The sequence below is a fragment of the Salminus brasiliensis genome, chromosome 6 (genome assembly GCF_030463535.1).
Source record: "Salminus brasiliensis chromosome 6, fSalBra1.hap2, whole genome shotgun sequence".
Lineage (NCBI taxonomy): Eukaryota > Metazoa > Chordata > Actinopteri > Characiformes > Bryconidae > Salminus > Salminus brasiliensis.
This window is the reverse complement of record NC_132883.1, coordinates 41,619,359-41,646,731: the sequence shown is the minus strand read 5'-3', so window position 1 is coordinate 41,646,731 and position 27,373 is coordinate 41,619,359. Positions and strand designations below refer to the sequence as shown.

The following is a 27,373-nucleotide window of genomic DNA, read 5'->3' as shown; positions in this document are numbered from 1 at the left end:
CGGTGGTGGCAAAACAAAAGAAGGCGGCCATGATCTTGCAGTGAGAACAGCCTCGCATTTCGGCTTCATTTCTCACATACTTTACAACTTGGACGCATTTTGAGGACCAGGAATACATTACCATGTCGTGAAGATGCCCACATTTAGCACAGAGGCCTGAGAAAGTAAGTAAACGCAGTGAAACGTTAGGATGTTTGCGACCTGGCGTTACACAGGGCTGCCCTGCTCTGTTAGCTAGCGCTAGCTAGCTAGCATTCCTGCTAACAGTCGTAGAGCGCTAAACGCTAGCTAGCTAAATACTTACACAGGTGTTCTGGTTCAGGGTACTAGATATAGCTAAACCTAAACTGTAACATATGGCGACAGTGCCTGTTGTTTTATTGTGAGGGCTTGATAGCCAGCTAAGCTGTCAGCGGTAACAGGCCAGCCAGCCAGCGAGCGAGCGAGCTAGCTAGTGCTAGCAGGCTAGCTAGGTTACTAGTGCAGTGTCTTAGCTAAGTAAGATGTCTAAGAGGGGCTAGATTGGACAAATTAGAGCTGTGAAACGTTCAGATCAGATTCAGCTCCTTTGTAAATAAGTCCTGTGGAAGTTGAGGCTGTGTTTATTGTCTTTAGCTAGCTACAAAACCCCAGGCATTGGCTCGTTGCTCGTTTGACAGGCTTCTGTATACAGTGGCTGATCTGGACCAGGAGGTTAGATTGCCCCCCCCCCTGTTAATCAAGGCCTTTAGAGAGTGGTGGTCTCTTGCTGAAGTGTGTGAGGGGCAGACATACTGTGCAATAATGTGCAATAGGGTTGAAAATCCTTCATATGGTTTGATTGCATCCACTGGAATTGTATGTATTGTATGTATCAGACAGCCCTGTCCAGGAAGGCTTGCAGAAGTGCTTAGTGTGAATAGGATGGAGTCCAAAGATGCCTCTAAGCTTAGGTACTGCCAAATACATAGATACAGAAAATTCACAAATACTCATCAGCGACACATCATACAGACACGTCTTCAGATTCAGAACCTTGACGCTGGCCTGCAAAGCCAAGAACGGACCAGCCAGCCCCTCCGTACTTGATGGCAGTGGTCAAAAGCCGATCCGCACCAAGAGCCCTTCCAGGTTCAAGTACGGCTCGGCCCGACCCGCCATCCCTCAAAATCCACGGAAGACGAGCGTCCAGACTTTTTTCTGTCCTGCACCGAAGTGGTGGAACGAACTTCCCCTGGGTGTCCGAACAGCAGAGTCCAACACTCGCTGTCTTCAAACCCAGACTGAAGACCCTCCTCTTCCGAGAGTACTCAGGTTAAGAGAAGAGTACTATGGTCTCCTTGGTGACTTGTGTTTAGTAGAGTCTAAACTTAGAGGATCTTTGAATTATTAGTCTATTTAAACTCGCTGAGGTTTTTCTTGAGTAAATATCAAAACACTTTTGTAAGTCGCTCTGGAGAAGAGCATCTGCTAAATGCCTTAAATGTAAATGTTATTAATAAATCATTATCACAGTTATCAAATTGCAAGTCCAAGTTTGTTTCACCACGTTGAAGACAGGACAGAGACGTCTCCTAGAGTCTTGTGTACAACTTGAGGGATGGTGGGTTTAAGCTTGGCCAGACTAGAAGCTTGAAGGGCTCTTGGTATGGATCAGGTGTTGGCTTGTGCCATTTGTGCCACCTAACGATGCTTTTGATCAAATTCTGCTTTCCACATTTGTTGCATCTTGGTCCTGTCAAGAAGACGCCCCCTTTGACACTGCTTCCTCTCCCCAGGTCGACAGATCCCATGTTAGTGCTGCATGCACTCCATCCTCCTGGGATCTTCGAGGCTCCCACGAGGAGCTAGAGAACGATGTACCGCAGCAGTGGAGAGCGGGACTTCCAGACGTCGGCCCGTAGGATGGGAACGTCGCTGCTTTTCCAGCTGTCGGTGCATGAGAGAGAGCTGGATCTGGTCTTCCTTGACCACAGCTATGCCAAGCCATGGAATGCCCACCCAGACGCCAGCAGCGCACGGCCTACACGCATGCTGTTCGTCACCCCCCGGCGGCAGCCCGATTCCTCTGCGTGAGTGACGTTTATTTGAAGTATAATTGATAGTTGAGCGACTTTAAAGTTGCCCAGTACTACATAGGACCAGTCAGTATCTTCTTATATTGCTCATCACGTACTGCTACAGTTCTGAAGAGTTCATGGCTCTTAGTAAAGAGAGCAGCAGCAGAAGGAAACTGTGTGGTAGCTTCTTATGCGTTTGAATGATTGCCTTTTCCAGCGACTTGGACTTGTCCATCGATGTGGAGACGGTCACCCCCACACCCATGCCTCTCTATGACAACCAGAAGGCGCGTAGTGTTATGAACGAGTGTGAACGCCACGTTCTGTTCGCCCGAACTGTTGCTGATGGACCTCCACCTCCAGACGACTGGGAAGAACACATTAACAAGTAAGGAAGAGACGCGCACTCACTTTTAGGCTGCCTGTATAACTTTATTTAGGGCGGGATCTTCAGTGATCTTCAGTGATCTTCACAGACTGATGTTTATCTGTGTCCCTCTAGGACTGGATGGACCATGACTCAAAACAAACTGTTCAATAAAGTCCTGAAGGCTCTTCAGGCTGAGAGACTGGCTAGGCTGGCCAATGAATATGTGAGTTTCCCCTCATATTGTTAACTGGAGCATAGCACTCTTAAGAATATAAATGACCAGAGTGGATTGTGCTTTGTATGGATATCTCCATTTGGATTTCTTGTGGCTTATTAATGACTTTATAGACTGGAGAAATGTCTCTCTGTAACCTGGAAGTTCTCTCTCTATGAAGCCTCCTCTATTATACATCTATTCTCTCCTCTCAGGCCGGTAACGAGCCCGTCATGCGCAGGATCGCAGTAGACAAATGCGCCCGCAAGGTTCGGCATGCGCTGGCGAGTGTCAACTGGGACACCAAGTTAACCCAGTGGCTCCACAGCACTCTGGTGGAGTCTCTAAGCCTGGCCATGCTGGCTGCCTACCTAGATGTTCTGCAGACACTCAAAAGCAAGGTGGGCCTCGTATAGGGGATCATATAGGATACTGATATAATAAGTAATAAGTACTGTAAGCAAGATGGTCGGGCACAAAATGAACCACTGTCTTTTGCATGTAAGCTATTAATTTTTAAGAATTGAAAACATAATATAGCAATACTTCAGTAGATTTATTTAGTATTTCCTTACACCCCTTTTCAAAACACACTTCTTTACACGTTATCTGCTTGATTGATGCAATTTGTTTTGGTGTTTCTGAGACCTTAACTGCCTGCCCTTTTCCATTCCCCTTGTTCCAATAGGTCCCGTCCCTGATCGACCGGATGCTGCAGTCCTCGTCCTCCAAAACGGGTGCGTCAGGGTCCGAGGCACTCTCCCTGCTGCTAAAGCGGCCGTGGGACCCAGCTGTGGGCGTGCTGTCCCAGAACAAACCTGTAGGTGTATTCACTGGTTCAGTTTGTAGACTGGAAACAGCTGAAAAATAGATTGTCACCATTTTATTTTTAGGGTATTAAATTAATAATGTCTTTGAAGTTTATATGGGAACTGCATCGTCTGCTAGTGGCATTTATTAAGATTTTGTGCCATTGCTGGGGTGAAACCTTTTTTGGACTTGGACCTTGGATGTATGAGGCTTTACCGTGTGATCACCTGCTAATCTCTGCTCGTTATGTGGCATTTTTAGAGTAAACTTCCAGGATCTCCTCTGATCCTGCTTTGTCCGTCAGCGCCGACTCTCCCCTCCATCTCTACCTCTCGGCGAATGAGATTCTGGCAGTCGCAGCTCTCCTGCTTGGGGAAGGCAAGTCATCTTTTTCTTGCAACTTTGTATGTCTGTGTTTTGTCAGGTCACGACTTTCTCTGCTTAGCTCTGCCTTTTTGCACTGTTCCGTTACCTGCAGCTTATTACTTTCTCAGTGACCGTCCGGTTGAATCCAACCACCTTTCTGTTCCTTTTTCAGGTCATCCCCATAACCACCCATGTAGGCAATGGATCGAATTTGGGCATCACTCAGTGTCTGGAGCACATGGTCGGCACGGTCCGAGGGAAGGTCATTGAGGTAAGCTCTTACACGCATGCATGGTCACGAAAGGAGCATGAAAAGTGATAAGTAAGTAAACTGGTATGTAGCGACACAATCATTGGGGCTTAAACATGGGCACGTTCATTGGAAGATTGGGCGAGTTTGGCGCCATCTGTTTGGGGGAGTATTGAGTTATTGGTCCTCCCAAACCTGAAGTTGCAAGAATAATGTCTTTTCCAGTCTTCGCACCACGCATGAGGTCATCTGTGGTAGTGAAACTGCTAGAACCGTCTGAAATTACACTGCAGCCAGACTCATGGTCACTAGTTCTTTGGCCCACTGGGTTGCCAGGTTTGCAGGTTGACAAACACTGGTGGAAACTCCCTGACAAATTCAGGGAATACTTTCTAAAGATACCACAAACTCCAAAAAAGTTTGATGGGTAGCTTAGTGGCGCAGCTGTCTCAGTGCTGGACCTGCTGGTTGCTGGGTTAATCCTCTGTGATGCCACAGCCATTCGTGGTTGAGAATTCCAGAGAGTATAATTAGCCTTGCGCTCCTTACTTTAGCCATTTCTCAGTTCCGACTCACTAGCTAGAACTCTCATGACATGTCTATCATTACACAGGCTGCTCCCAGCACTGGTAGAGTTCCAGGTAATGGGAGGGAATGGGAAATAACTAAATGTGGGGGGGTGGCTTTGATGCTTCCCTCCCCTTTAATTGTAGACAATAAAAATGAATCACTGGAACTCAGTTGTCTTAGGAATGCATATTGGTTCAAGCCAGAATCGACATACAGGAGAGAGTTCATGAGTAAAATGATCTGTTATTACCTCTGTAAGGATTTCATTGGTCATTCATTGGCTTTGCTATTGTTTCCAGGTTCATAGTCACTTCGCCCACAAACCCATCATCCTGGTGGGCTGGAATGTGGGTGCGTTGATCGCCTGCCACGTAAGTCCCATGGCTTCTGATTTAGAGAACACTCTGTCTGGTCTGCTGTGTGAATTAATTACAGTGGTCTGTTTGTGCAGGTGTCCCTAATGGAGTATGTGACTGCTGTTGTGTGCCTCGGCTTCCCTTTACAAACAGTCAGCGGACCCAGAGGGGTAAGACTGAGTACACTGAGAAGTTTCAGTTTCTGTGTGTTGGGCTTGGATAAGGGTATCGCAGGTTTGAGAAGCCTTGGCCTTACTTTTAAAGGATCCATGCGTCTGTATTCCTAATGTGGGACTTAGAGTGGGCGTTCAGTAATATTTAAGTACTCAAAGCAAAGTTTACAGTAACAAAAATAATAATATTATAGAATGGTGTTAGAAACGACCGCTGTCCATTTCTGTTGATCAGGACGTGGATGACCCCTTGTTGGACATGAAGACTCCTGTGCTGTTTGTGGTGGGCCAGAATGCGCTGCAGTGTGGCATGGAGAACATGGAGGAGTTCAGGGAGAAGATCCGGGCAGATAACAGCATGGTGGTGGTCGGAGGTGCTGATGACAATCTCAGGTATGCGTGTAAAATGTATAAAACATGCGTAAATAAAGTCAAAATATCTCATTTACCTTGTTTGAAGGTTTTTTTTTTATTCTAAAAGGATCATTTCTTTATTGACATAGATTTTTGCTTATTTGAAGAAATACCAGAAAAGTTGTGTTATCAAAAATGAATGCTTCAAAACAAGCAAACGTATCAGTCAGTTGAATAAAGACACTTTCAGTAGATCAAATAAGAAAAAGTAGTTTGTATTAAAATACATTATCTTTATAATATTCCTACAGCAATGTAAAAATGAGAAATATCAGACATTCAGACAAGATCTAAGAGGATTTCACTTGCTAAGATATCATTTTGCAGCGAATTTGGTGTTACATGTACATACACCTCAGTAGTTCTGCGTTAGTCTAAAACACTAAACCCTTTAACTTCGTTTGTCTGAGCGTTCTGCAGTACCAATTGTGTGACTGAAGCTTTGACACCAAAATTAAGGGCAGCGCTTTTGAAGAAAATTGAGGAGACATTTGGATAGTGGACATGAATGAATTATCATTATTATGTAGATATTATGCGCTGTCTGTAAATACCCAGGCTTGTGATTATAGTTGTGTTTACATGATTCGTACTGTGTGTGTGCAGCTATTTTGATATGATGACAAAGCTTGACTGGAGTATTCAGTCTTTTCTGTCATTTAGTGTGTTATGTCCTATTCTGTGTATCTCATGTGGAAACATTTACAGACCTGCCCTGTGGGTTCATAAAAAAAAGGTACCCAGCTTTCCCCTGTGAAACTAATCCCATCTGAATAACACTGAGCAGCTTTGATCTTTAAGATTTTGTTTATTTACTGTTTCGTCCTCACTGCAGGATCAGCTCGTCTAAGATGAAGACTGAGGGTCTGACGCAGACCATGGTGGATCGCTGCATTCAGGTGCACATCTTTGCTATATATATATATATATATATATATATATATATATATATATATATATATATATATTACACACACACACACACACAATGTCTTTATTTTAACCTTTTTATCTAGAAAAAAGGGTAAAGGGCACTATTATTATGACGCAACCTTTCAGATGGATGCAGGTTAATCACTGCCTTTTATCTGCATGCATTTTTACACCCTTAATTAAGACCTACTTGTGTTTATATGGAAAGATGATATGACGAAACGAGAGTTTTGATAATGGAGTAAGTGGGTCATATTTGCTTTTTTGTGTTCTTCAGGATGAGATCGTGGACTTCCTGACAGGAATCCTGACACGAGCAGAAAGCCCAAGTCACACCTCAGGAGAAACGCGGGACCTCGACACGGAGAAGAAAAAGAAACCTCGCAGAGAGCTGCCCTTTGATACAGAGAGGTCACGACCCTCCTCTCCTGCCATTCGGGTGCCCATCTCGCCCTCAGGGTCGGAGGTTAGATCAGTTTTCGTTTATGACGAATGGACCAGTTGGAATAATTACATTATTACACCCCCACCCGTCTTCTGTAAAATTGTTACTGGCTTGACGGCGACCTTAAACAAACACTATACAGGCAAAAGTATTGGGACACCTGCTCATTCCTTGTTTCTTACCAGATCAAGGCTATTCCAAAAAATAGCGTATCCTGCTTTTATTGCAGTAATTGTCTCTACTGTCCAGGAAAGAAGGCTTTGATTGCATTCACCAAGTTCGCTGTCTAAATATTCTTCAGAATTAAAAGTTCATTGCTCTTTTAAAGGGTGTAATTGCATGGCTATATTATCATTATATCAGTGGCATTATGTCATTTATCACAGTTATTTCTGGGACTGTATCATCCAAAAGAAAGTTATCGGCTCCACTGCTCCACAGCACAATGCTGTGGGACTTTATACCCCTCTAGCCCACGCCTGGCATTAGGCAGCATGGTGCCAATAGGTTCATGTTCATCTGCTCCAGAGAGTCCTATTCTATTGGCATACTTCTTTTCTACAGGGACTAGACAAGCTGTGTATGTACATATTTGCACATCTGTGTCAGAAAAAAAAATGCATTCATCAAATATATTTGGACATCATATAGTGTGTATTAAGAATTGGATTGATGACAGTATGCTGAAGTCCTAAATATACATTCGTTAAGCTAGCCAGGCCTTGTCCTTACCAGGCTCTGGTGGATTATGAAAGTGGCTGTGACTGTCCAAAAACTTTTTTTGTAGTTTTGTAACTATTTGTATGTTTGTGTTTGAGGAAGCAGTGTTCCTGCTCTGAGACACAATGTTGATTTGTCATTTATGGTTTGTGAAAGGGGTTGGTGTTGTCCTGATAAACAGATTCTCTTGGCAAATATAGACAAAAGTCTCAAAACTACAGAAATGTGAACAATAATTTTCAAAACAGATGTTTTCTTACCTGTAACGCACCTCAGGCTGTTTTTGTGAGTTATCTTATTGCATTGACGGTACAATAAGAAAATAATGACCCTTCTGGATGTTTTTCTTTGATCTTCCACCCTGTAGGACATGTCCAGTGTGTGCAGTAGTCCCACAGCCAGTCCTAAGCCCAAGACCACTGGCTTGTCTCCAGCCCAGAAGTCCAGCCTCATTACTGCCACCCAGCTGCTCAAGACCCACATGCAGCGCTCTGGAACTGTGCTCACACACAAACAGGCTCAAGGTGCGGACATAAAGCATTCACATGCACATACACTGAAGGAATAACCGGCAGGCTGCTACATTGGGAATAATGCCAGAGCCAGCACAGTGTATTCCCTTGTTGTGATGTCAGAACTCCTCAGCATTTTAGTACATCAGCTTTTTTTTTAACCATCTTTGGATTTAGAGGGGTTTAGTATGTGCTTTTTAACTTAAAGTTGGAAAAGAAAGCAGCCAAACACTTTTTAGGCCAAGCGAGCTCTTTATAGGAGGGTGTAGGAAGACGGTGTAGGCAAATGGCTGTTTTGTCTTGGCCAAATCTTGGAAAGCAGTTTTTATGATTTTTTTGTTTTTATATTAGTGTTTAAAATGAAATTCTACATAATTTCTTAATTAAAAAAGTGATCAAAGTCACTCAGGGTGATTTTGATGTGAAATCCTCTGTTCAAGAGAAACTGAACAATTCAAGTCAGAATTGTTCACAGTGGTGATGAAGGAGATCAGACTTCTGAAGCGTTTAATCACTCTCAAATCTCCATCACAAAAGCTATTACATGATCGGGTTGGTTCAGCGATTCGGTTTTGGCCTAAAATATATTGTAATAAAATGAAGGCATTTAAAAATAAATAAAGAAATAAATAAAAACATGTATGAATTTTAAAATAATGGACAAAGAAAATGTTTTTCAGATCGAACACTATTTATTTGCAGTGCACGACATGGAGACCCCTGGTCCCGTTCATCAGCACTGTAAATAAATCTGAGCTGTTGAGTTTCTGAGCCATTTCTCAGCAGACCACTCAATGACTTTGTACATTTCAGTAGTAGGGCTTATGATTTCATACGTTATAATGGTATTGCGATACTGTAAGCAAGGCGGAATATATAATTTGTCGTGGCTGTCCGTCAAATCTTCGTTCAAATTTCAATTTTTCAGATTTTGGCTTCATGTAAATCTGCCGGTTCTTTCTGTTGTGTTTCATGATAAATGGACTAATAGAAATGCTCCAGAATTACTTATATAAAATCATTTTGCATTGACTTCCATTGAAAGTTGCAAATTTGGAGGTGCAAGGTTTTTAGCATGATAACTAATTTATATTAGTTATATTGTATATAATTAGTTTAGTTTACTTTCCTCTCTAAGTTTTAGGAAAACGGTCATGGTATTTAAAAAAAACAAAAACAAACAAAAAACAAACACCATCATATAAAATATATATATAAAAAAATTATATTGACATTGTGAGCAATATTATTTATTAACAAGTCATAACTGTTCACATATGTCCACAATTACAGTAAAAATGTAACTTTTAAGCAGCACAGTACACTCATGTTGCATTTGCACAAATACACCAAGTGTGTATCATCTTCTTCTTCTTCTTCTTCTTTTTCTTCTTCACACATGCTTAATTCAGGTTTCACCATTGAGTCGTGATTTAGGTCTTAAGTCTTTGTGAATAGATCTCAGTAGTGAGTAGTTGTAGAGCATTAACCGTGTTGAACATACTCTCTCCTCCTCTCTGGACTTTAAAGCCATTCTAGTGCATCCCAGCTCACCTTCTAGAGCGCATGTGTGTCTCCTTTCTTTCCTGTCCCCTTTCCCTTTCCCCCTTCACTCTGTCCGTCTCTGTCTTCCATCCGCTGCAGCTCAGTTCGCTGCCTTTATGAAACAGAACATGCTGGTGAGGAAGAGCATTCCTCCTGGCAGCCCGTCCTGTCTGTTTGGTGAGTATGTCTTCTCTCTCTTTCTTACTCTGTTCTCACTTGTCCTGCATTTCTCCCTCCTTTCTTTTCTTCCCTCCATCTTGAGAAGGTGAAATCCATCGACTTGTAGGCTTTTTTGAGGTCGACATGCTCTTTGCCATCAACTCTCATCTGTTTCTGATAGAAATGTTTTTTTCTTCTTTAGGACACGACCATTTGGCTTGTGTTTTGGGGGGCCGGGGGCTTTTTCCACTGAATGCTAACGTTCATTGGCTCGATCTGTTCTGTAATGTGCTTCTTTCAGGATGCACCAGCCAGTGTTCTTCCCCTTTTTTCCAGAAATGGACAAAAGTGTTTCTCATATACAGAAGTCTGCAGAAACTAGCTTTCATGTATTTAATTTCCAGTCAGAATTGCCATTAATGGAGGCTCAGAGGTGTAATTGGGGGGTTGCAGGTTCGAATCCCGAGCGCTTTGCCATCAGTGTTCAGAGTCTGAGAGAGCACATCTGGTCGCGCTCTGTCCGGGTGGATAGATGGTGCTCTCTTCCCTCATCATTCTTGTTGGTCGGTGCAGTGCTGTGGGGATCCAATGCTTGCTTCCTCAGAGCATGCCAGCTGCCCCTTAATGCTGCATCTGTCTGCTAGAGAAGAGGTGGTGGCTGGCTCTACATGTATTGGAGGAGACGTGTGTTATGTTCTTACCCTACTAGTGCGGGAGCTAGGGGGCGTTACGAACAGGTGGGTTAGTAGGCAGCACCAAATGGGAAAAAGTTAAAAGTGAAAAATTCTGCAAGCAAATGTATTAATAAGAGGAGATCAGATATGAGAGAGGAAGGGAAAAACTGGAGTTTTTAAAAATGAAGATCAATAAATGATTAAAGTGTACTGAGAGAGCGAGGCTCCAAATGTAAAACAGCAGCTTCAGAATCCTGCTGATGTCTCCACTGACTTCCCCTTGGATGCTGGAGCGCTGCTTCTGCTACTTTGGGGAAGCTGCAGGAGAACTGTGAAACGCTGCATGTTCATGTAAAATCCTGGAATATTACTCCACCACCTCAGTCCACATGCGCCTTCACCTTCAGATGCTGCTTCTGTATCTCAGCTTGTCCAGAAATGCACGTGTACAGCTGTCCATGGGGGGGGGGCTCTTCCTAGCTGTAGGGGGCGCTCACGATTCTCGTGTAATTCTCGTGTAATCCTCGGGGTTTGCAGAGCCCCCTGTCTAAAAACCACACATAGGCAAGTCTATTAGAGCTTAAAGTAACCACCAACCCCCCCCACCACCCCGGTATGTGGACCCTCATTGACCCTGTTTTTTTCACGCTCTCTATGTGGCAGTACCCGTGTCGGGCGAGCAAGCGGACAGTCTGGAACGGGACGACCTGCGGCTCCACATGAAGAGAAGACAGACGCCCAGCCCCACGCCCAGCAAATCCTCCAAACGGGCCAAGATCAAAGTCACTATAGTCTCCCACGGTGACACAGCAGGGGCCACAGCCGCCTCCGCAGGCCAAGAAGGTAAATGAAAGGCCTCGTTCACAAAACCGTTGAGCTGCTATTGTCTTGGAGCAGGGGTGCACGCGGTCATGTGCACCCACTGAAAGTTAATGGTGCGCTGTGGATTGCAGTACTGTGGCTTGAAGGCTTGGCACTGGGTCCAGTTTGTGAAGTTGTGTAGGATCTACTGGGTTGGTTATAGCACAAATACTGCAGTAACGTTCGTCAGAGCTTTATTTCAGTATCAGATTCTATAATAAGACATTCTGGACTGACTGATTTAGTTTACTCAAGATTTTTCTTAAAATGACTGTTTTATAGTGATTAATATCTAATAATCCAGTCTGACTCTCCTCCCTGACCAATCAGCTCCCAGCTCCTTTATAACACTGCAGTTTAATTACGTGTAATAACTGGTTTATAGTGGGTGAGTGTGATGCTGTGATTTGGGTTTCTATAGCTTGTGTGTGTGTGTGTGTTAGTATTAGCGTTAGCCTCCCATCGGTTCTGAATGGGCACTTCAGTGCTGGTTTAATAGCAGAGGAAGGCGGGCGGTTCTCCCGCTGGTAAAACGGAGCTTCTCAGTGATAATTCTTAAAAGGGTCAGATAATATGGTCTCAATTCTCAGCACTCAGACTCTCAACTCTTTTATTTACCTTCTGAGAACGTCAGCACTGCTGCAGCCAGCTGGGCAGTGATGTCCGTTATTGTCGCCCTGAGGACACCAGATGGCGCTCTGAAAAGAAACTCAAAACTGGATTAAAATGACTGCTATCTAATCCATTAAAAAAAACTTGGCTGTCCCTAGTATTAACATAATCTTCCGTTTACCCCAGTGGTTGCGAGAAAGTGGGAAATTGTGGGAACTGGTTGGTCAGTAGAGTAGCCCGAACCTGTACTCAGTTCAGTAGTTTGAACATTGGGTTTATTGATCACAGGGTTGTGGTTTCAATACCCATATCTGCTAAGCTGCCGCTGTTGGGTGCTTGAGCAAAGCCCTTAACCCTCTCAGCAAGGGTGCTGCAGCATGGCTGACCCTTCGCTCTTACTTGGCTTTGTCGGAGTCTGAGTGACCTTAACCGTAAGTCTTCATTAGAGAAGGCGGCAGATGGTGCTTTTCCTCTCTTGAGCGAGTCACCTAACCTTCAGTTGTTCCGGATATGTGCTCACTGCCCCTATTCACCAGTGTAGGGGTTCACTGCCACCGATGGGTTAAATACTTGGGTGGGGGTCCTTTTGTCTGCTGTGCAGTGACTGTAAAGTGTTTCTAATTCTATCTCTAATTGAGTGAGGGGTCTACCACCCCCCCCACTCACCCCCCCAACACGGTAATACAGCAACTACCGTTATTTTCCCAACCCATAGATTTAGTATTTAATATTTATGGGCCAATCATAACATTTACTGAGCCGTGAAGAAAGCCACATTTTGGGTGCAATGAAGCTGGTTTTGTGTTCTCGTATTCAGATTTCCTCCTTCAGTAGCTTTCTAACAATGTGGGAAGAAAAGGCAATTTATGTAGATGATCATTATTAGCAGCCGAGGCAAGCAGCTAATGTTTAACTTTCGTCTGAAATTGATGTTTAAGCTAGTTTCTATGGACTGTCCCACCCGGCCCAGGCAGGAACTGAGCATCCACGTTCAAATTACATCGCGACTAGCAACTCCAGTCATTGGGGTTCAAGCCCTGCGTGCCATTAGGGGGCCAGCAGAGCACAGATGATGGCAAGTGTTTTCAGACTGGCCTCATGAATAATAGATGTGGGGTCTCAAAAGGAGATATTTGGGCATGACTTCAGTTTGCATAGTTTTCGAACTCAATGAATGAAATAATTCCACAGTGACTGCTACTGTATTTTAGTCTGAATGCACCCCAATTGTCATGTCAGGTTTTCTCTCAGGAACGATGCCACCAGAGCGCACAGCAGTTTTCTTGTCTGATATGTGAAAACATGAGCATTTCAAAGTTCTCAGGAAAGTACAAATCCATCAGAATGTCACTTATGTATGACGTAAGTGAGTCGGTGAAACTGGTTACCTCCCATCTCTGCTTAAATGTGGCCTAGAATGCGTGTATTGAGTGTTTGAGATGTTTTAGTGTAGAAATATTACATTTGTGACTTTGGTTGGGGGTGAAAAATGCCCAGATGTCATTTAACGAGCCTGTTTACCACCCCGTTACTTTACTTTCGAATGAAACATGCTGATTTTCCTTGTAGGAGAGCTGTTTTTTCTTGTATTTTATAAATCTGAAGCTTTACGGCACCGGCGGCGGCTCACAGAACCCACGCAGAGATTGTAGTCGGTTAGTTTTTTTAGCCTTGCTTCCACTCACTTTCCCGGGTTGGGCTTTTGACTTTTTGAGTCAGCTGAGATAGAAGAGCTGAGACGTGCTGAGGACGTTCTGTGGCACAGGAACGGCCACAGTCATGAGGTGCGGTTCCCGAAGCAAGCTGTGTTTCCATAGCTAGCAGAGTGTGGAGGCGATGAGCTGCTCTCCAGTATCAACACCACCGTATTCTCCTGCAGTCGCCGTCACCTTTTACTGTTGTCACCAGCTTTGACTAGAGCTTTCTCTAGAGGGTGTGGTTTAATGTACTTTTGTAAGAGTGTAGATATAATGTGTCAAGACTGTGATGTAACAGTTTTGAGTCTGATAGGTGTTCTTTTGAAGGAGGAACTGAAGTTTTTGAGGGTCACGGTTTGTCACTTCCATACACTGAATCTCATTATTTTACTATGCCAAGAAAAATACAGCTTTCCATTCTATGGCCTCATTACATGTATGGAGAAGTTGCATTATGGCAATTTGTCATGCTTCAGCAGAATTGAGACTGGGACTGGGGAATATTTTAACATGTGCTCTTAATCATAACATCTCTGTGTTTTAGCATCTGGAAAGCCCCTCACAGTCACCATGGGCCAGACTGTTTCAGGGGCCAAAGAGCTTTCTGGACTTTTGACCGCCCAAAGGTGAGGTTTATTTTTATTATATATATTTTTTTAATTTATACTTTTGACATCAGCAAAAAAGCTCACAGACTATCTATGTGCCAATGTGCTCCTTGCTTTATTACAAATGACTGGTGCACTTTGTGAAACTGCTCAGAGCAGAAGAGAGAAACTGATAAAACATGACTGTTAGGTTTCACAATCGCTCAGCCTGAATGTTTCACCATTCATTTCCATTAAATTCATTTACACCCATAAATTTGTGGAGGAGGGGGGGTGGCAGATCTGCAGATCTGTCTCCGTCAGTTAAGTGCTGCTATCATGTTGGTGTGTGCTGGTTCATATTTACGCATATCTGTAGGTCCAGTGCTCTGGCAGATGTTTCTGGAGGTCTAGGCTCTAGTGGAGGTCCCTACCACAGCCTGCAGGGCAGTGTTATCTCTGGCTCCTCCTCTCCGGTACAAGTCCAGGCCCCTGCTGCCGCGCAAGGTAACTTCCAAACCCTTTGAGCCTGGTTCTGTTCTACCCCTTCCCTGCTCTTATACACCCTCTGCTAATCCGATTTAGACTAGGTTGGCTATTGGATCAGGTGGGGTTGGAGCAAGTCCAGGCACACTCTAATACCCTTTAGGAGATTTCCTGTTGTGGGATTCTGAATTTCAGAGTGAGTTTGCTCTATTTCTGACCCTTTTTGATTTTGTGTGTTGTGTTGTGTTATTCATGCAGCTCCCTCTGCCAGTAGCCTGTTACAAGGTCTGAGCTTCAGCCTGCAGGAAATCAACACCAAATCTCCAGGTCTGCCCTCCAGCACACAGGTACTGCCCAAAGCTCAAAACCTACATAAATATACATTTTATATAAAATAATCAAAAAGACCCTCAAAGGTGTGTAGTTAAACCATTTCCAGTGCCATAACCTAGCCAATACACTTCAGTTGTGCAGGGCCATGTGCCACCCTAACAGCTAAATTCTGTGCTCTCCGTGTTATAAATCTATCCCGAATCCGTTTTCTTAGCTTAATGCAGTGAACTTTGGACCCTTAAAGACTGTGGAGGCTCAGGTCTATGCGAGCTTGCTGTAGTATGCATAATGCCCTGTAGGGGGCAGTCAAGGAGCTCATAATTGTATTAAATGCTTGGAATGTAAGCAGTGTCAGGTTCTCAGTGAATAATGGACGAAACTTAAAAAACTGAACTGTATTGAATGTTGCCCCCCCCCCCCCCCCCCCCAAAAAAAAAAAAAAATATCAGAACCTCTTACTTTTCAGCCTTCTTTTCTGCTGCTTGTTTTAAAAAAAAATATTTAGTAGCATTTATCACTTTTTTTAACTAGTCTTACTTTTTTAAATGTTTTTTTTTGTTTGTATTTTATATAATTGTATATATTTTTAACTGCAAGAATTAAAGTTACTAAGAAAAAAATTGTATGTAAATGTGGTTGGTGTGGCGCAACAGATAACACCACCACCTGCCACTGAGTTACAACAACACCATGTGGGAGACCAGGGTTCGATTCCCGTTCTGGGTGACTATGCTGCTCTACACCAAGAAGAGTTCTTGGGCAAGACTCCTGACACTACATTGGCCCTCCTCTGTAATACGAGTAACCTTGTAAGTCGCTCTGGATAAGAGCGTCTGCTAAATGCCATAAATGTAAATGTATGTCCCCCTCTCTGCCACCCTTCGACCCCCAGGTTGAGAACCACTGGTATGACCTGTAATTAAGTGCAGTCTGGTCTATGTCACGAAATAAAAGCGTGTAGCTCCAAAATGGCAGCAAAAAGAGGAAAAAAAAGACAGAGAAAAAACACTCTTAACTTTGTAAGTGTTAAAAGATTTGATTCCAGGTAATTTTGGAGCATTTCTATTGGTCCATTCATCACGAAATTTAAACACCCTGTAAATAACAACTTCCAGATGTATATTCGGTCAAAAATGGGAAACTTTTGCAGGACAGTGAGGATGTACTGTTTTTAACTAACCATTGATTGGAATGATTATTCAAAGGGAACAGTTAAAGGCAAAGGGAGAAAATTGGCGTGTGTGTGCGCGTGCATTTGCACATCTGTGTTAGCAATGGGTGCAACTTAAAGTAGCAGAACATATTCATTAGAATGGCTGTCCACAAACATTTGGACACATGGTGTATTCGCATATCGTAGTATTCCATAAAATCGGTCATCGGGCCAAAGCTAGCACGCGGTCGCAGAATAACACTCAGGTACAATCAGTCAGGGTAGGATACAGCACTCGTTACATCCTGAATAATCCCTGTGTCCATCCGTCTGTCTGTCTCTCTAGGTTCCAGGAGGGAAGCTGCAGTCTCATGGACAAGTGCTGACCTCCCTCAGTCCAGCGGGGGGCACTCTAGTGCGCGCAGTCCCGGTCGTGTCCGCCGGCTCCGGGGTGACCAAAACCACGGCCATTCACCAACTCCTCACCAACGGTGGCCTGGCTAAGCTAGCCAATAGCCTTCCAGGACTGGCTCACGTGTCCAGTCAGAGCGCTGGTACGTCCATGTCTGCGTCATCGGTGCAGCGCTCCACCAAGCAGAGGCGCCCTCGATGAGTAGGGATCGGGGGCGGGGTTGTATCGCATGACTGCAGGGTCAGAGGTCATGTTCAGGCTGCCGCTGCCACCTCCGCCGCCACAGTATGTAGGCAGAGTTAGCGTAGCAGCTGGAGCTGACCGTCGCAGAATGAGGCGAGAGCGGAGGAAATGGAGACGGTGGAGAACCGTGCTGAAATCAGTGATGCTTGGCAGAGACAGCGAGTTGTAGAAGTGTGCGTTTGTACAGAGAATAAAGGAGGAAAGGGTTCGATGCTCTTTTTTTCTGTAATTGTGTTGCTGTCAGTTAAAACGAACAGAACCATGTTGTTTTCCACTGATCTGTGCTTGGGAGTGGCCAGTGGTAGTTCTAGACCAAGGACAGTGTTCTAGACGTTATGGAGTGGTTCTGTTGAGCTCTGTTCATTCTTTCTGCGTCCACTGGTCCCAGCTCATTATGTTTGCTCCTTTTCATTTTTCCCTTCTTTACTTTTGTCTGATTTTCCTTGTTTTTCTTTCTCTCTGTGTGTTGCACATGTGCCGGTTTGTTTTTGGCATCATCTTACAAATGTGTTCATTAAATGACCAGCAGTACACAAGTGTCCACTTCTGTCATTGTCTTTTTTTTTGGCCCATTTTCTGTATTTATTTGCTGTTAATTTGATTGCTTTTCTAATGTGTTGTATGATATGCGATGTCACGCTTATCTTTGCTTAGTCTTGTAAAATATTTGTGCCATTTTATGTTGATGCTTTTTCTTTTCTTGTTTATTATTGGTCTGGTTTGTTTTGTTGCCACCTTCACAAAAAAACGTACATCTGTCTTGTCCCATTAAGTATTTATTTATATATTTTATTTATTCATTTGTTTGGCTGTTTTATACTGCTGGGAGATATATGTTAACGATGTGACAACATTTCATCTCGATTATGATTAATGAGCAATTATATAAACTCCCTGGACCAAAATAAATAAGTCACCCTGCGTTTTAAGGGTGGTTCTGGCTCTTGTAGATGGCGCTGCACGAGGATGATGTGGTTATAAATGCCTGCGGAGTACATGTGATTGGATTCATAGATTGAGAAAGGTGATACAGTGCAGTGAGTGTTGCTTTGGATGTGTGGAAAATGAGTCGCAAAGTAGATACAGTTAATGATTGGCTACAAGTGAAGGAAGGAGCTGAATCTGCAGGTGTATGAAAGCTTACGGTCATATGGGTCTACCAGCAGTGGCAGATATCCCAGCCTACAGGAAATTCTCCTCAGAATTGTATTCGAAAGACATCTTGTGAACAAAAATTGCTTCACTTCCAGTCAAGAATTGCTTCTAGAGGTCAGGGCAGGTTCTTCACCACCAATTTCTGAAAGAACTCTCCACAGGGAGCTGCAGACCATCAGCATAAGGAGAGGAGTGGCTCGCAAGAGGGCATCACTCGCTTCTGCTCATGAATGAGGAGAATTTGCTGCAGACTAAGATTTCTGCCACTGCTGGTAGACCTGTATGAACGTAAGCTTCCACACACCTGCAGATTCAGCTACTTCCTTCACCTTGCGGCCTTTGGCCACGCCCAAATGCAGTCAGTCACTCCTTTTAGCCAATCATTAACTGTAACTGCTATGTGACCCATTTTCCACACATCCAACGAGACCCTCACTGCACTGCACCACCTCTTCTCAATGTATGAGTCCCGTCTCACACCCCTCAGGTATTTATAGCCAGATTAAATATGTGCAGCGCCATCTGCAGGAGCCCGAAGTTACTACCACCTTAAACACACAGGGACTCGTTTTATTTCTGGGGATTTTCTAAGCTGCTGGACTTGCTCAGTTTACTCTGTTTGAGTTTTCCAAATTTCTTCCTAGACAGGGCAGAGTCACGTCCGTAGTGACGGCGGCAGTCTGTTTTTTAAGGTGGCAGTGATTAATTGACATGGGCAGGATTGCGTTCATTAACAGTTTGGAATGTCAGTTTTAATTAATTTTTGATTAATTGCTCATCCTAGTATTTAATACTTTAATCTTGGGACTATTCCTATTAATCCATTTCTGCAGGAGAGGAAAATGAAATTCGTCCAAAGTGATGTTTTTCTTATTCCTGGAAGAGACAGTACCTACAACCCTGATAGCATTTTAGCCGCTTTCTGATTTGTGCTGTTTAGTGAATTCATACACAAATGTTGTGTATTCTACATCAGTGATTCCCAGCCCTGGTCCTATAGAACCTCTTTCCCTACACGTTTTTGTCTTTACCCTGCTCCCTACACACCCGCTAATCCAGCTAATCAGCTGGTTAACAAACTCAACCCTTTCTCAGTTGAATGTTGAGTTGAAAACCACTAAACCTCCACTCCCAAATGGCACCCTTACGGCTCTGTAGTCCTCATTTCAGCTTGCCCGTGAGGGCAACGAGACTATAAGGTGTCCCATTGCTCATTCTGCTTTCCTAAAGAGTGTTTACGAGTTCCCTCTTTCCACCCTTACAAAGCCCTTCGGCAAGGACCACTATAAAGCAGCCTCAGCAGCTCCTTATTTCCCACTATTCCATTTTAGCAGCAGCTGCGACCAATTTAAGTCTTAAAATACCTGTTAATAATAATAATTAAAAATGGCATTAATTGTTCCACTCCTGCAAAAACATACATTAGTCTGTCTGACTTTAATGTTTTTAAACCTGGCACGGACCGAGGAGGACCACAGGGCACCGTCTGCTCCTCCAGGACCAGGGCTGAGAACTTGAAACTTGTGTTTAGCAGTTTAACGCTCAAATACCAGTTTCTGATTTGTGCTGTTTAATTGGTAGTTGTCCATTGTCCTAGCCAACCAACTTCCTCACTCGCTCATGTTTAGCAAGCTGAAGATTCTCCACAAGGGGGTGCTGATGGTACATAGCTTATTGGTGCTTCACATCAATAACACTGCATGTCCCTGTTGGTGGATTGCATCGATATGGGAACTGTGGATCAGTGCCAGTTGCAGAAGTGCTTCATGTGCAAATCTGCCAATGCTGATACCTGAACGTTCACGAAAAGCACTGATTGGGCCAAATCCACTTGGATGAGAATTAAAATACTATACATTTAGATTTACACATGGAATGGAATAGCTGCTCCTATTCCAAACACAGGCTGGCCTTCCCACAAGCATCTTAGCACAAAGATTATTCCCAACTGATAGAACGAGCACCATATTGAGATCTCGCTCTCTCTCTCTCTCTCTCCCAGTAAGATGCTGACCAGTGTGTGATATGATTCAGATTTCTATGGTGCTTTCATTCCTTTCCAAAGACGACTTGGACTTGGACTCCAAAAGCTCTGTAACTGATTATAGGCATGTGTTAAGTTTGGCTCTGCTGTGATGTGTGTGTGTGTGTGTGTGTGTGTGTGCGTGCATGTGTGTTTGTAATTAACAGGACTGAAAGCCCCCACAACCATCACAGTGACCCTGAGAGGACAGCCAAACCGAGTTCCAGCTCTTGGCCATGCAGGAACCATACTGCCCCCGCACAGCGCACCTGAAAATCAGGTGTGTATTAGTTTACATTCGCTCTCGGTGTCCGCACACACCAGGTGATGGTAGAGCCGAGGTGTGCGGGGTGTTGTGCCAAAAGTTAAATTTACACAATTTTCCCTTCAAGCCAAATGTAGTCGGTCTGCAAAGGCATGCTCTGAAGCTTGCTGATTAATTGCATGTTCAGGTTTAGGCCCTGTCCACACATGTCCGGATATTTTTAAGGTGTTTGTCCTGGTTCCAGCCTCCCGTCCAGACGAAAATGCTGTGTTTGGTCACTAAAACTGAGCTTTTTTCAGAAAAGCTCTTTTAAAAAACATGTTTTCAGTGTTATCGTGTGGACGGGGAAAATGGAACGTTATAAAAATGCAGATGCACAACGCATGCTTGAATCTGGCTGAATCTCAAACACCACCTTATTCTCTATATAGTGAACTACATACATTCTACAACGTATGGACGGGGCCTTAAACTGTAAAGTCCCAATATGGTGTGTATGACGGAGGGGGGGAGGGGGGGGGGTAAAGGGTGTGTAAATCCTTCTGATGTTGCCAGATTTGTTATGTGATTCAAATTGCAGAGGTCCACTGTCATTGATGGTGATGTGTTATTTCAACCACCCCCCTCCCCCTTCCCAACCCCCAAATTCCTATTCTGTCATTTATCACAATTAAAGCCTTTTTATTTTCAGCTGTGAAATCAATTAGTTTCATCAGGCCAGTTGCCGTAGTAACAGTCTCTGTGACGACGCCGGAATGAGGGCATAATTATTTGCTTAATTATTCTGACGAGTATAATTACACGCTTGTCACTCTCCCTTTTGGATCGTTAAGGGCATCGGTCATGAGTTTGGGTTATTTTCGTATGTTTTTGATTGACGAAGGCTGTAATTGGTTGATTTTGAGCTTCACTTTTCCTTTGACTTTTAGCCTAGTAGAGCTCAATAGAGCTGCTTAATTATAAGCATGTGGTAGTAGGTGCTATTTTTGGAAGGAAGACAATGAAACCGTGCTTTACTCTAGGATTCTTTCATTCACGGTAAGAATTTGGACAAATGTACAAATTATATAAATACTACAAATGTTAGAAAGCCACTTTACCAACATTTGATGTCATTGTTCACAAAAAAAATAAAAGGATGTGAACCTCATATGAGTGGGTAATTAATGTCTGGTGTTTCAAACAAAGGGTGCCGTTCAGGACTGAGTTTAGCAGGCCGTCCCATGTTTCAAGTACATAAACTTGGGTCTTCATTAGTAAAATCTGATTCCTTCTGATTTGGCATCTGTCTGTGGACTGAAGCCTAACCGTCAGTGGGTCATGCAGCAAGACAATGACCCTAAGCACACAAGCAATCACAAGGAGATCCTTTTTTTGTTGTCTCTACTGTTCAAGGGAAGACTTTCTACTAGATTTCAGAGGATTGCTGTGTGAATTTTTGATTAAGACCAAATTCCACAGCTCAATGCTGACCCCCTTTGATACCCCTCTAGCCCACGCCTGTCATTTGGCAGCATGGTGCCAATAGGTTCATGTTTATCTGCTCCAGAGAGTCCTATTCTATTGACAGTGCTTCTCTTTAGGCACTAGAGAAGCTGTGTGTGTGCATTTGCACATCTGTATCAGCAATGAGTGCAACTTAAAGTAGCCGAAGGTATTCGTTAATTGCATTCTGTGGTGTGATGGAGCTTCATCTGATACGTTTGGGCTAAGTTGGAATGGCGTTTGATCATCCAGCATCAGCGTCTGACCTCACTTGTGGCTAAATGCAGTCCAATCCTCACAGTAATATTCCAACATCCAGTGTAAACCCCTCCCGAGAAGAGTAGAAGGTGTTCCTGCTGCAAAGGGGGCCCAAATATCCAACCGTATGTTGCGTTCTTTGATGTCCCAGACCAAGTAAATGAACCCCAAGTATGACCGCTGACCTTTCCACTGTCTCTCTTTCTTCCAGTGACCGGAAACTCCATGGGAAGCGTCTATGCTGTTTGAAGCTACGACAGGCAGCCACCTCGACCCCTACTACCTGCTGAGGCTCTGGTAGACCAGCTGCGTGGTGTCCTCACTTGAGCACAGAAGTCACATGTACCCTCAGTTCTAAAACAGCTGATCCAGTGGTCGACCTGCTTACCTGCCTCAGCACCTGGAGGAACTTGAGCTTGAGCTGAAAGAACAATTATGGACGTTTTTCTATTCATGAGCGTCTGTCTTTCTGGCTAAGAAGGAGGTGATTCAGAATCTTACCGTGAATATAGAACGGTGAGACCTTCAGGTCAGTGGGTGAAGACTGCGGTACGGTGAACACTGTCTAAAACTGGGCTTCGGGACATCGTCGTAGAAGAACCACCTCTGTTTCCATAAAGAAGTCTGTCTGTTACAGACATGGCTCTTTATGGACCCAAAAGTGGTTCTTCTATGGAACCCTTCAAAGCACCTTCATTTATTATTTAAATACATTATTACCTACTAAATCCACCCACTCAGTAGAACTCCATATATCGCTTGCCTCCTCCGATACATGTGAAGTCAACCGCCGCCTCTTTTCGAACTGCCGCCAATGCAGCATCACTAGGCAGCCGACGCGCTCTGAGGAAAGCGCTGGATCCTCAGCTCTGATACATCAGCCATCAGACGTCCGTGCCTGCCAGCATTATAATAGGAGCGAAGGAGGTGAGAGAGCACCATCATCCCACCCATAGAGAGCATGGCCAATTGTGCTCTCTCAGGCTCCGGCTGCTGATGGCAAAGCAGCATTCGAACCAGCAATCTTCAGGCCATAGCGTCAGCATCTTAGGCTGTGTTCAGACTGCCAGCCCAAATCCGATTTCTGGCATGCCTAGATTGGATGCAGATTGATTTTTGGGGAGACTGTGCAGCCAAAAACCACATGAAATCAGATTTTTTACATATTGGATTTAAAACCATTTCGGATTTAAAACCAAATCCGATTACAATCGGACTCGTACGGATGCGTCACACTCTAGTCGCTCAGATCAGATTTCCAAGTTTCTTTTGCGCGTCATTACCACAGCAACAAATCAGATCTGATCACTTGCAAATTACAGTACGAACAGTCCTCTAACCAGATCTGATTTGAGAAACACATCCGATTTGCCTGCTGTCTGAACATAGCCTCAGTCTGCTGGATCTATCGGCTTGAATTTGGTGTGACGTGACAGATGTTTCATGGTTTTGATTCCATGCCTGAGATTCGCTGAAAGCAGATGACTGTTCTTCAGTTTCAGGTCACTGCTTAACCACGAGGTCGTCTCTTACACACACACATGACCTCTGCTTTTACAATAAAAGCAATCGCATTTGTGTCCCACTCACGATTCTCAGCAAGACGATTCATGTATCATCTCTTGTATTCCCCCTCTTCCCTTCCCTACGTGGGAGGAAAGCATTGCGTCACTGGACATTGAGTCTGGACAGGGGAAGTGAGCGTCCAGTCGTGCCGTAAACATGTTTACTCTGTGCAGAAGGCCATAGGGAGCCTGTACTTCATGTCCCTACTGAAGGAGCGAGCCGGATATGATCAATAAAAAGCTAAACCCAAATTATGACAGTTGAATTATTTCCAGAAAATGGCATGAGTCAGCTGGCAGTTAATCACGTCAAGACTGGGGGGGGGGGGGGGGGGCTTCAGCGGTCACGTTCGAATGGGGAAGTCTCTACTTCTATAAGCCGGTCAGCAGGTTTCCAAGTGGCTTTTAAAGGCTTTAACACACAGCTGTGTTCGGATGGTTACATACACAATGTACAACAGACATTTCAGGATTTTCTGAACTCAACACAAGGTCAAGTTATACAGAAACCGGCTAAAATTTACAGTGTGTCCAAATGTTTGTGGACACCCCTTCTAATCAACGCATTCAGCTACTTTAAATTGCACCCATTGCTGACACAGATGTGCAAATGCACGCACACACACACAGCTTGTCAAGTTCCTGTAGAGAAGTACTGCCAATAGAATAGGACTCCTGAGTATATTAACATGAACCTATTGGCACCATGCTGCCTAATAGTGCCAGGCGTTGGCTAGAGTCAGGGTGTAAAGCCTCCCAGCATTGAGCTGTGGAGCAGTGGAAGCACTGTGGAATTCTCTGGAATGATGATTGGGGCTCCATCCAAAACTTTTGAGATGAGTTGGGCATGATTAGGTGGGGTGGTGATCATCATCCAACATCCTGACCTCACTAACGCTCAAGTCATTGAATGCAGTTAAATCCTCAAGTTAAGTGCTCTACGAAATCTAGTGGCAAGCCTTGTTCCCTGGACAGTAGAGACAGTTACTCTAACAAAAGCAGGATACACTTTATATATATATATAAACCCTTGATTTCAGGTGTCCCAATACTTTTCTCCATTTTGGATACATGCTACCACTCAGATTATTAATTTAGTGGTTCTGGATGCTTTAGAACACCTTTATACGTCCCAAGGCCACGTTCTCAACTTCTGCTAGTGATCATGATGGACTACAGTAGTTCAGGAACACCGCAAGAGCCGCCAAAAGACACAGGCTTGCCGTGAACTGCAAGCTGCTGAACACCAGTGTCGCTGTCTACAGTCAAGCCATGGAGAAGCCTGAGAAGCTGCCATCCAAGAACCAAGCCACTGCTTTAAAAGCAACACCTTCGGGTTTGCAGCTGACCTCCTGGACAAAGGAAAGTTGTTTTATGGTCAGATGAGACGATTTGAAGCGTGCAACCCTAGGAACACCAACTGTACCAACTGTTAAGCATGGTGGTGGTAGCAACATGCTCTAGGGCTGGTTTGGAACCTAGTGGATGGAATAATAAATAAAGCAAACCATCGGCTAGACGACTCGCAAGTCAACATGATGTAGTTTTTGGTTTTTTTGCTACACAAACCCATACAAACGTAACGTAAATGAACCGCTGGGGACAAACTAGCAGCTCTAACTGTAGGATACGAGGCCTTAACGTTAGATTTCTCCCTGGAATGCATCTGGAGGACTTGAGAGAATGTATTTATGCTAGTATCCTTCACCCTCCACTTCAGATGAAGATACTTTTTCTATGATAATGCTTTATCTCTCATTATGCAGATACAGCGTAATTTTAAGTGCAAGCTTCTGTTCCGTCCCGGGTTCAGCCTGCTTCACTGTGGAGTAGAAGCTGCCCTTGAAATAATGGCGATGATTACGATAAGCGCACTGATAACAGCTCTTTGTGATTGTAATGGCCCTGCTGTGATTGTAGTGTAATTAGGGGCTGGAGGGAAGAGAGGGTGAACCGTCTTTAACCGAGAGCACGCCGGGGACGCCGTTTATTCCCAATTTATAGGTACATCAGGCACTTAACCTGCTACCTCTCGTATCAACAACATTAGCGTGAACACTACCATTTTGGCTCTCGGCAGGAGTGCGATATATAATCATTTGCTGCACTGGGGGGCGGGGGGTGGGGGGGTGGGGGACATCCTTCTACTGTACCCAGCATGCTTTGTTTCTATAGGAGCAGAGTTGAGCTCTGAGAGGGATAAATGAAGAGTTACTGTCTCTGCAGCATTAATCCTGTTTGCATTCACCGTCTGATATCGTCCCAGCTTTTGTCTTCAGTCCTGCCCAGAGACTTCATACTCATACGCATTCACTGGAGCTGTTACAGTGCATTTAGCGCTTCACCACAACAGAGCATAGCATATTAGCCAAGAGCTATCGCCAAGGGCCCTTGATGTTTTTCTTTGTCTTCAAAAGGGCCCTTCAGTTTTCACTAGTGTTTGTCTTCAGACTTGTCTGGGACTGGGTCGTGTTAGTATGGACTTGTCTTGGACTCATTGCTGACTGTACTTTGACTGGTCTTGGACTATGGTATTTGTACTTGGACAGGGCTTGGGCTACACAGTGTTAGCACTTGAACTTAGACTCAGTAGTATTTGCCTACAGCATTCTTTTGGACGCGAGGGTGTTTATACTTAGACTTGTCTTGGACTCTAGTATTTGTCTTCAGTTTTGTTTTGGACCCAATTCTGTCAGTACCTAGATTGGTCTTTGACTTGTGGATTTGTACTCAGATTGGTCTTGGTCTGGATAGCATTTGTACTCAGATTGGTCTTGGTCTGGATAGCGTTTGTACTCGGATTGGTTTTGGACTGGATAGCGTTTTTATGTAGACTGGGCTTTGACTGGATAGCATTTGTACTCGGATTGGTTTTGGACTGGATAGCATTTGTACTCGGATTGGTCTTGGACTGGATAGCGTTTGTACTCAGATTGGTCTTGGACTGGATAGCGTTTGTACTCTGATTGGTCTTGGACTGGATTGTGTTTGTACTCGGATTGGTTTTGGACTGGATAGCATTTGTACTCAGATTGGTCTTGGACTGGATAGCGTTTGTACTCAGATTGGTCTTGGACTGGATAGCATTTGTACTCTGATTGGTCTTGGACTGGATAGTGTTTGTACTCGGATTGGTCTTGGACTGGATAGTGTTTGTACTCAGATTGGTCTTGGACTGGATAGCGTTTGTACTCAGATTGGTCTTGGACTGGATAGCATTTGTACTCGGATTGGTTTTGGACTGGATAGCATTTGTACTCGGATTGGTCTTGGACTGGATAGCGTTTGTACTCAGATTGGTCTTGGACTGGATAGCGTTTGTACTCTGATTGGTTTTGGACTGGATTGTGTTTGTACTCGGATTGGTTTTGGACTGGATAGCATTTGTACTCAGATTGGTCTTGGACTGGATAGCGTTTGTACTCAGATTGGTCTTGGACTGGATAGCATTTGTACTCTGATTGGTCTTGGACTGGATAGTGTTTGTACTCGGATTGGTCTTGGACTGGATAGTGTTTGTGCTCAGATTGGTCTTGGACTGGATTGTGTTTGTACTCAGATTGGTCTTGGACTGGATTGTGTTTGTACTCAGATTGGTCTTGGACTGGATAGTGTTTGTACTCGGATTGGTCTTGGACTGGATAGCGTTTGTGCTCAGATTGGTCTTGGACTGGATTGTGTTTGTGCT

General features: G+C 44.1%; 1 protein-coding gene across 2 annotated transcripts; it reads left to right on the top strand.

Annotated features, from left to right (window-relative positions):
• Positions 1-23,937, top strand: kansl3 (KAT8 regulatory NSL complex subunit 3). Of its 2 annotated transcripts, XM_072682440.1 has the most exons (22): positions 1-164; positions 1,758-2,051; positions 2,257-2,427; positions 2,542-2,632; positions 2,839-3,024; positions 3,312-3,443; positions 3,695-3,811; positions 3,972-4,070; positions 4,919-4,990; positions 5,071-5,145; positions 5,384-5,541; positions 6,398-6,461; positions 6,773-6,961; positions 8,028-8,184; positions 9,817-9,894; positions 11,214-11,393; positions 14,265-14,346; positions 14,687-14,814; positions 15,052-15,140; positions 16,626-16,833; positions 20,280-20,392; positions 22,332-23,937. In XM_072682440.1, exons 2-22 carry the CDS (start codon positions 1,837-1,839, stop codon positions 22,332-22,334), a joined length of 2,607 nt encoding a protein of 868 aa, XP_072538541.1. In that variant the 5' UTR covers positions 1-164; positions 1,758-1,836; the 3' UTR covers positions 22,335-23,937. The 2 variants fall into 2 exon arrangements, with proteins under 2 accessions (XP_072538541.1, XP_072538542.1); XM_072682441.1 differs by lacking the exon at positions 9,817-9,894.
• The last annotated feature ends 3,436 nt before the right edge of the window (positions 23,938-27,373 follow it).

Bases quoted from the DNA above. Each gene is read 5' to 3' on its own strand.
- kansl3 (XM_072682440.1), top strand. From the start codon at position 1,837: ATGTACCGCAGCAGTGGAGAGCGGGACTTCCAGACGTCGGCCCGTAGG. The intron at 4,071-4,918 runs GTAAGCTCTTAC...TATTGTTTCCAG, and splicing joins TCCGAGGGAAGGTCATTGAG to GTTCATAGTCACTTCGCCCA. The intron at 15,141-16,625 runs GTACTGCCCAAA...CTGTCTCTCTAG, and splicing joins GTCTGCCCTCCAGCACACAG to GTTCCAGGAGGGAAGCTGCA.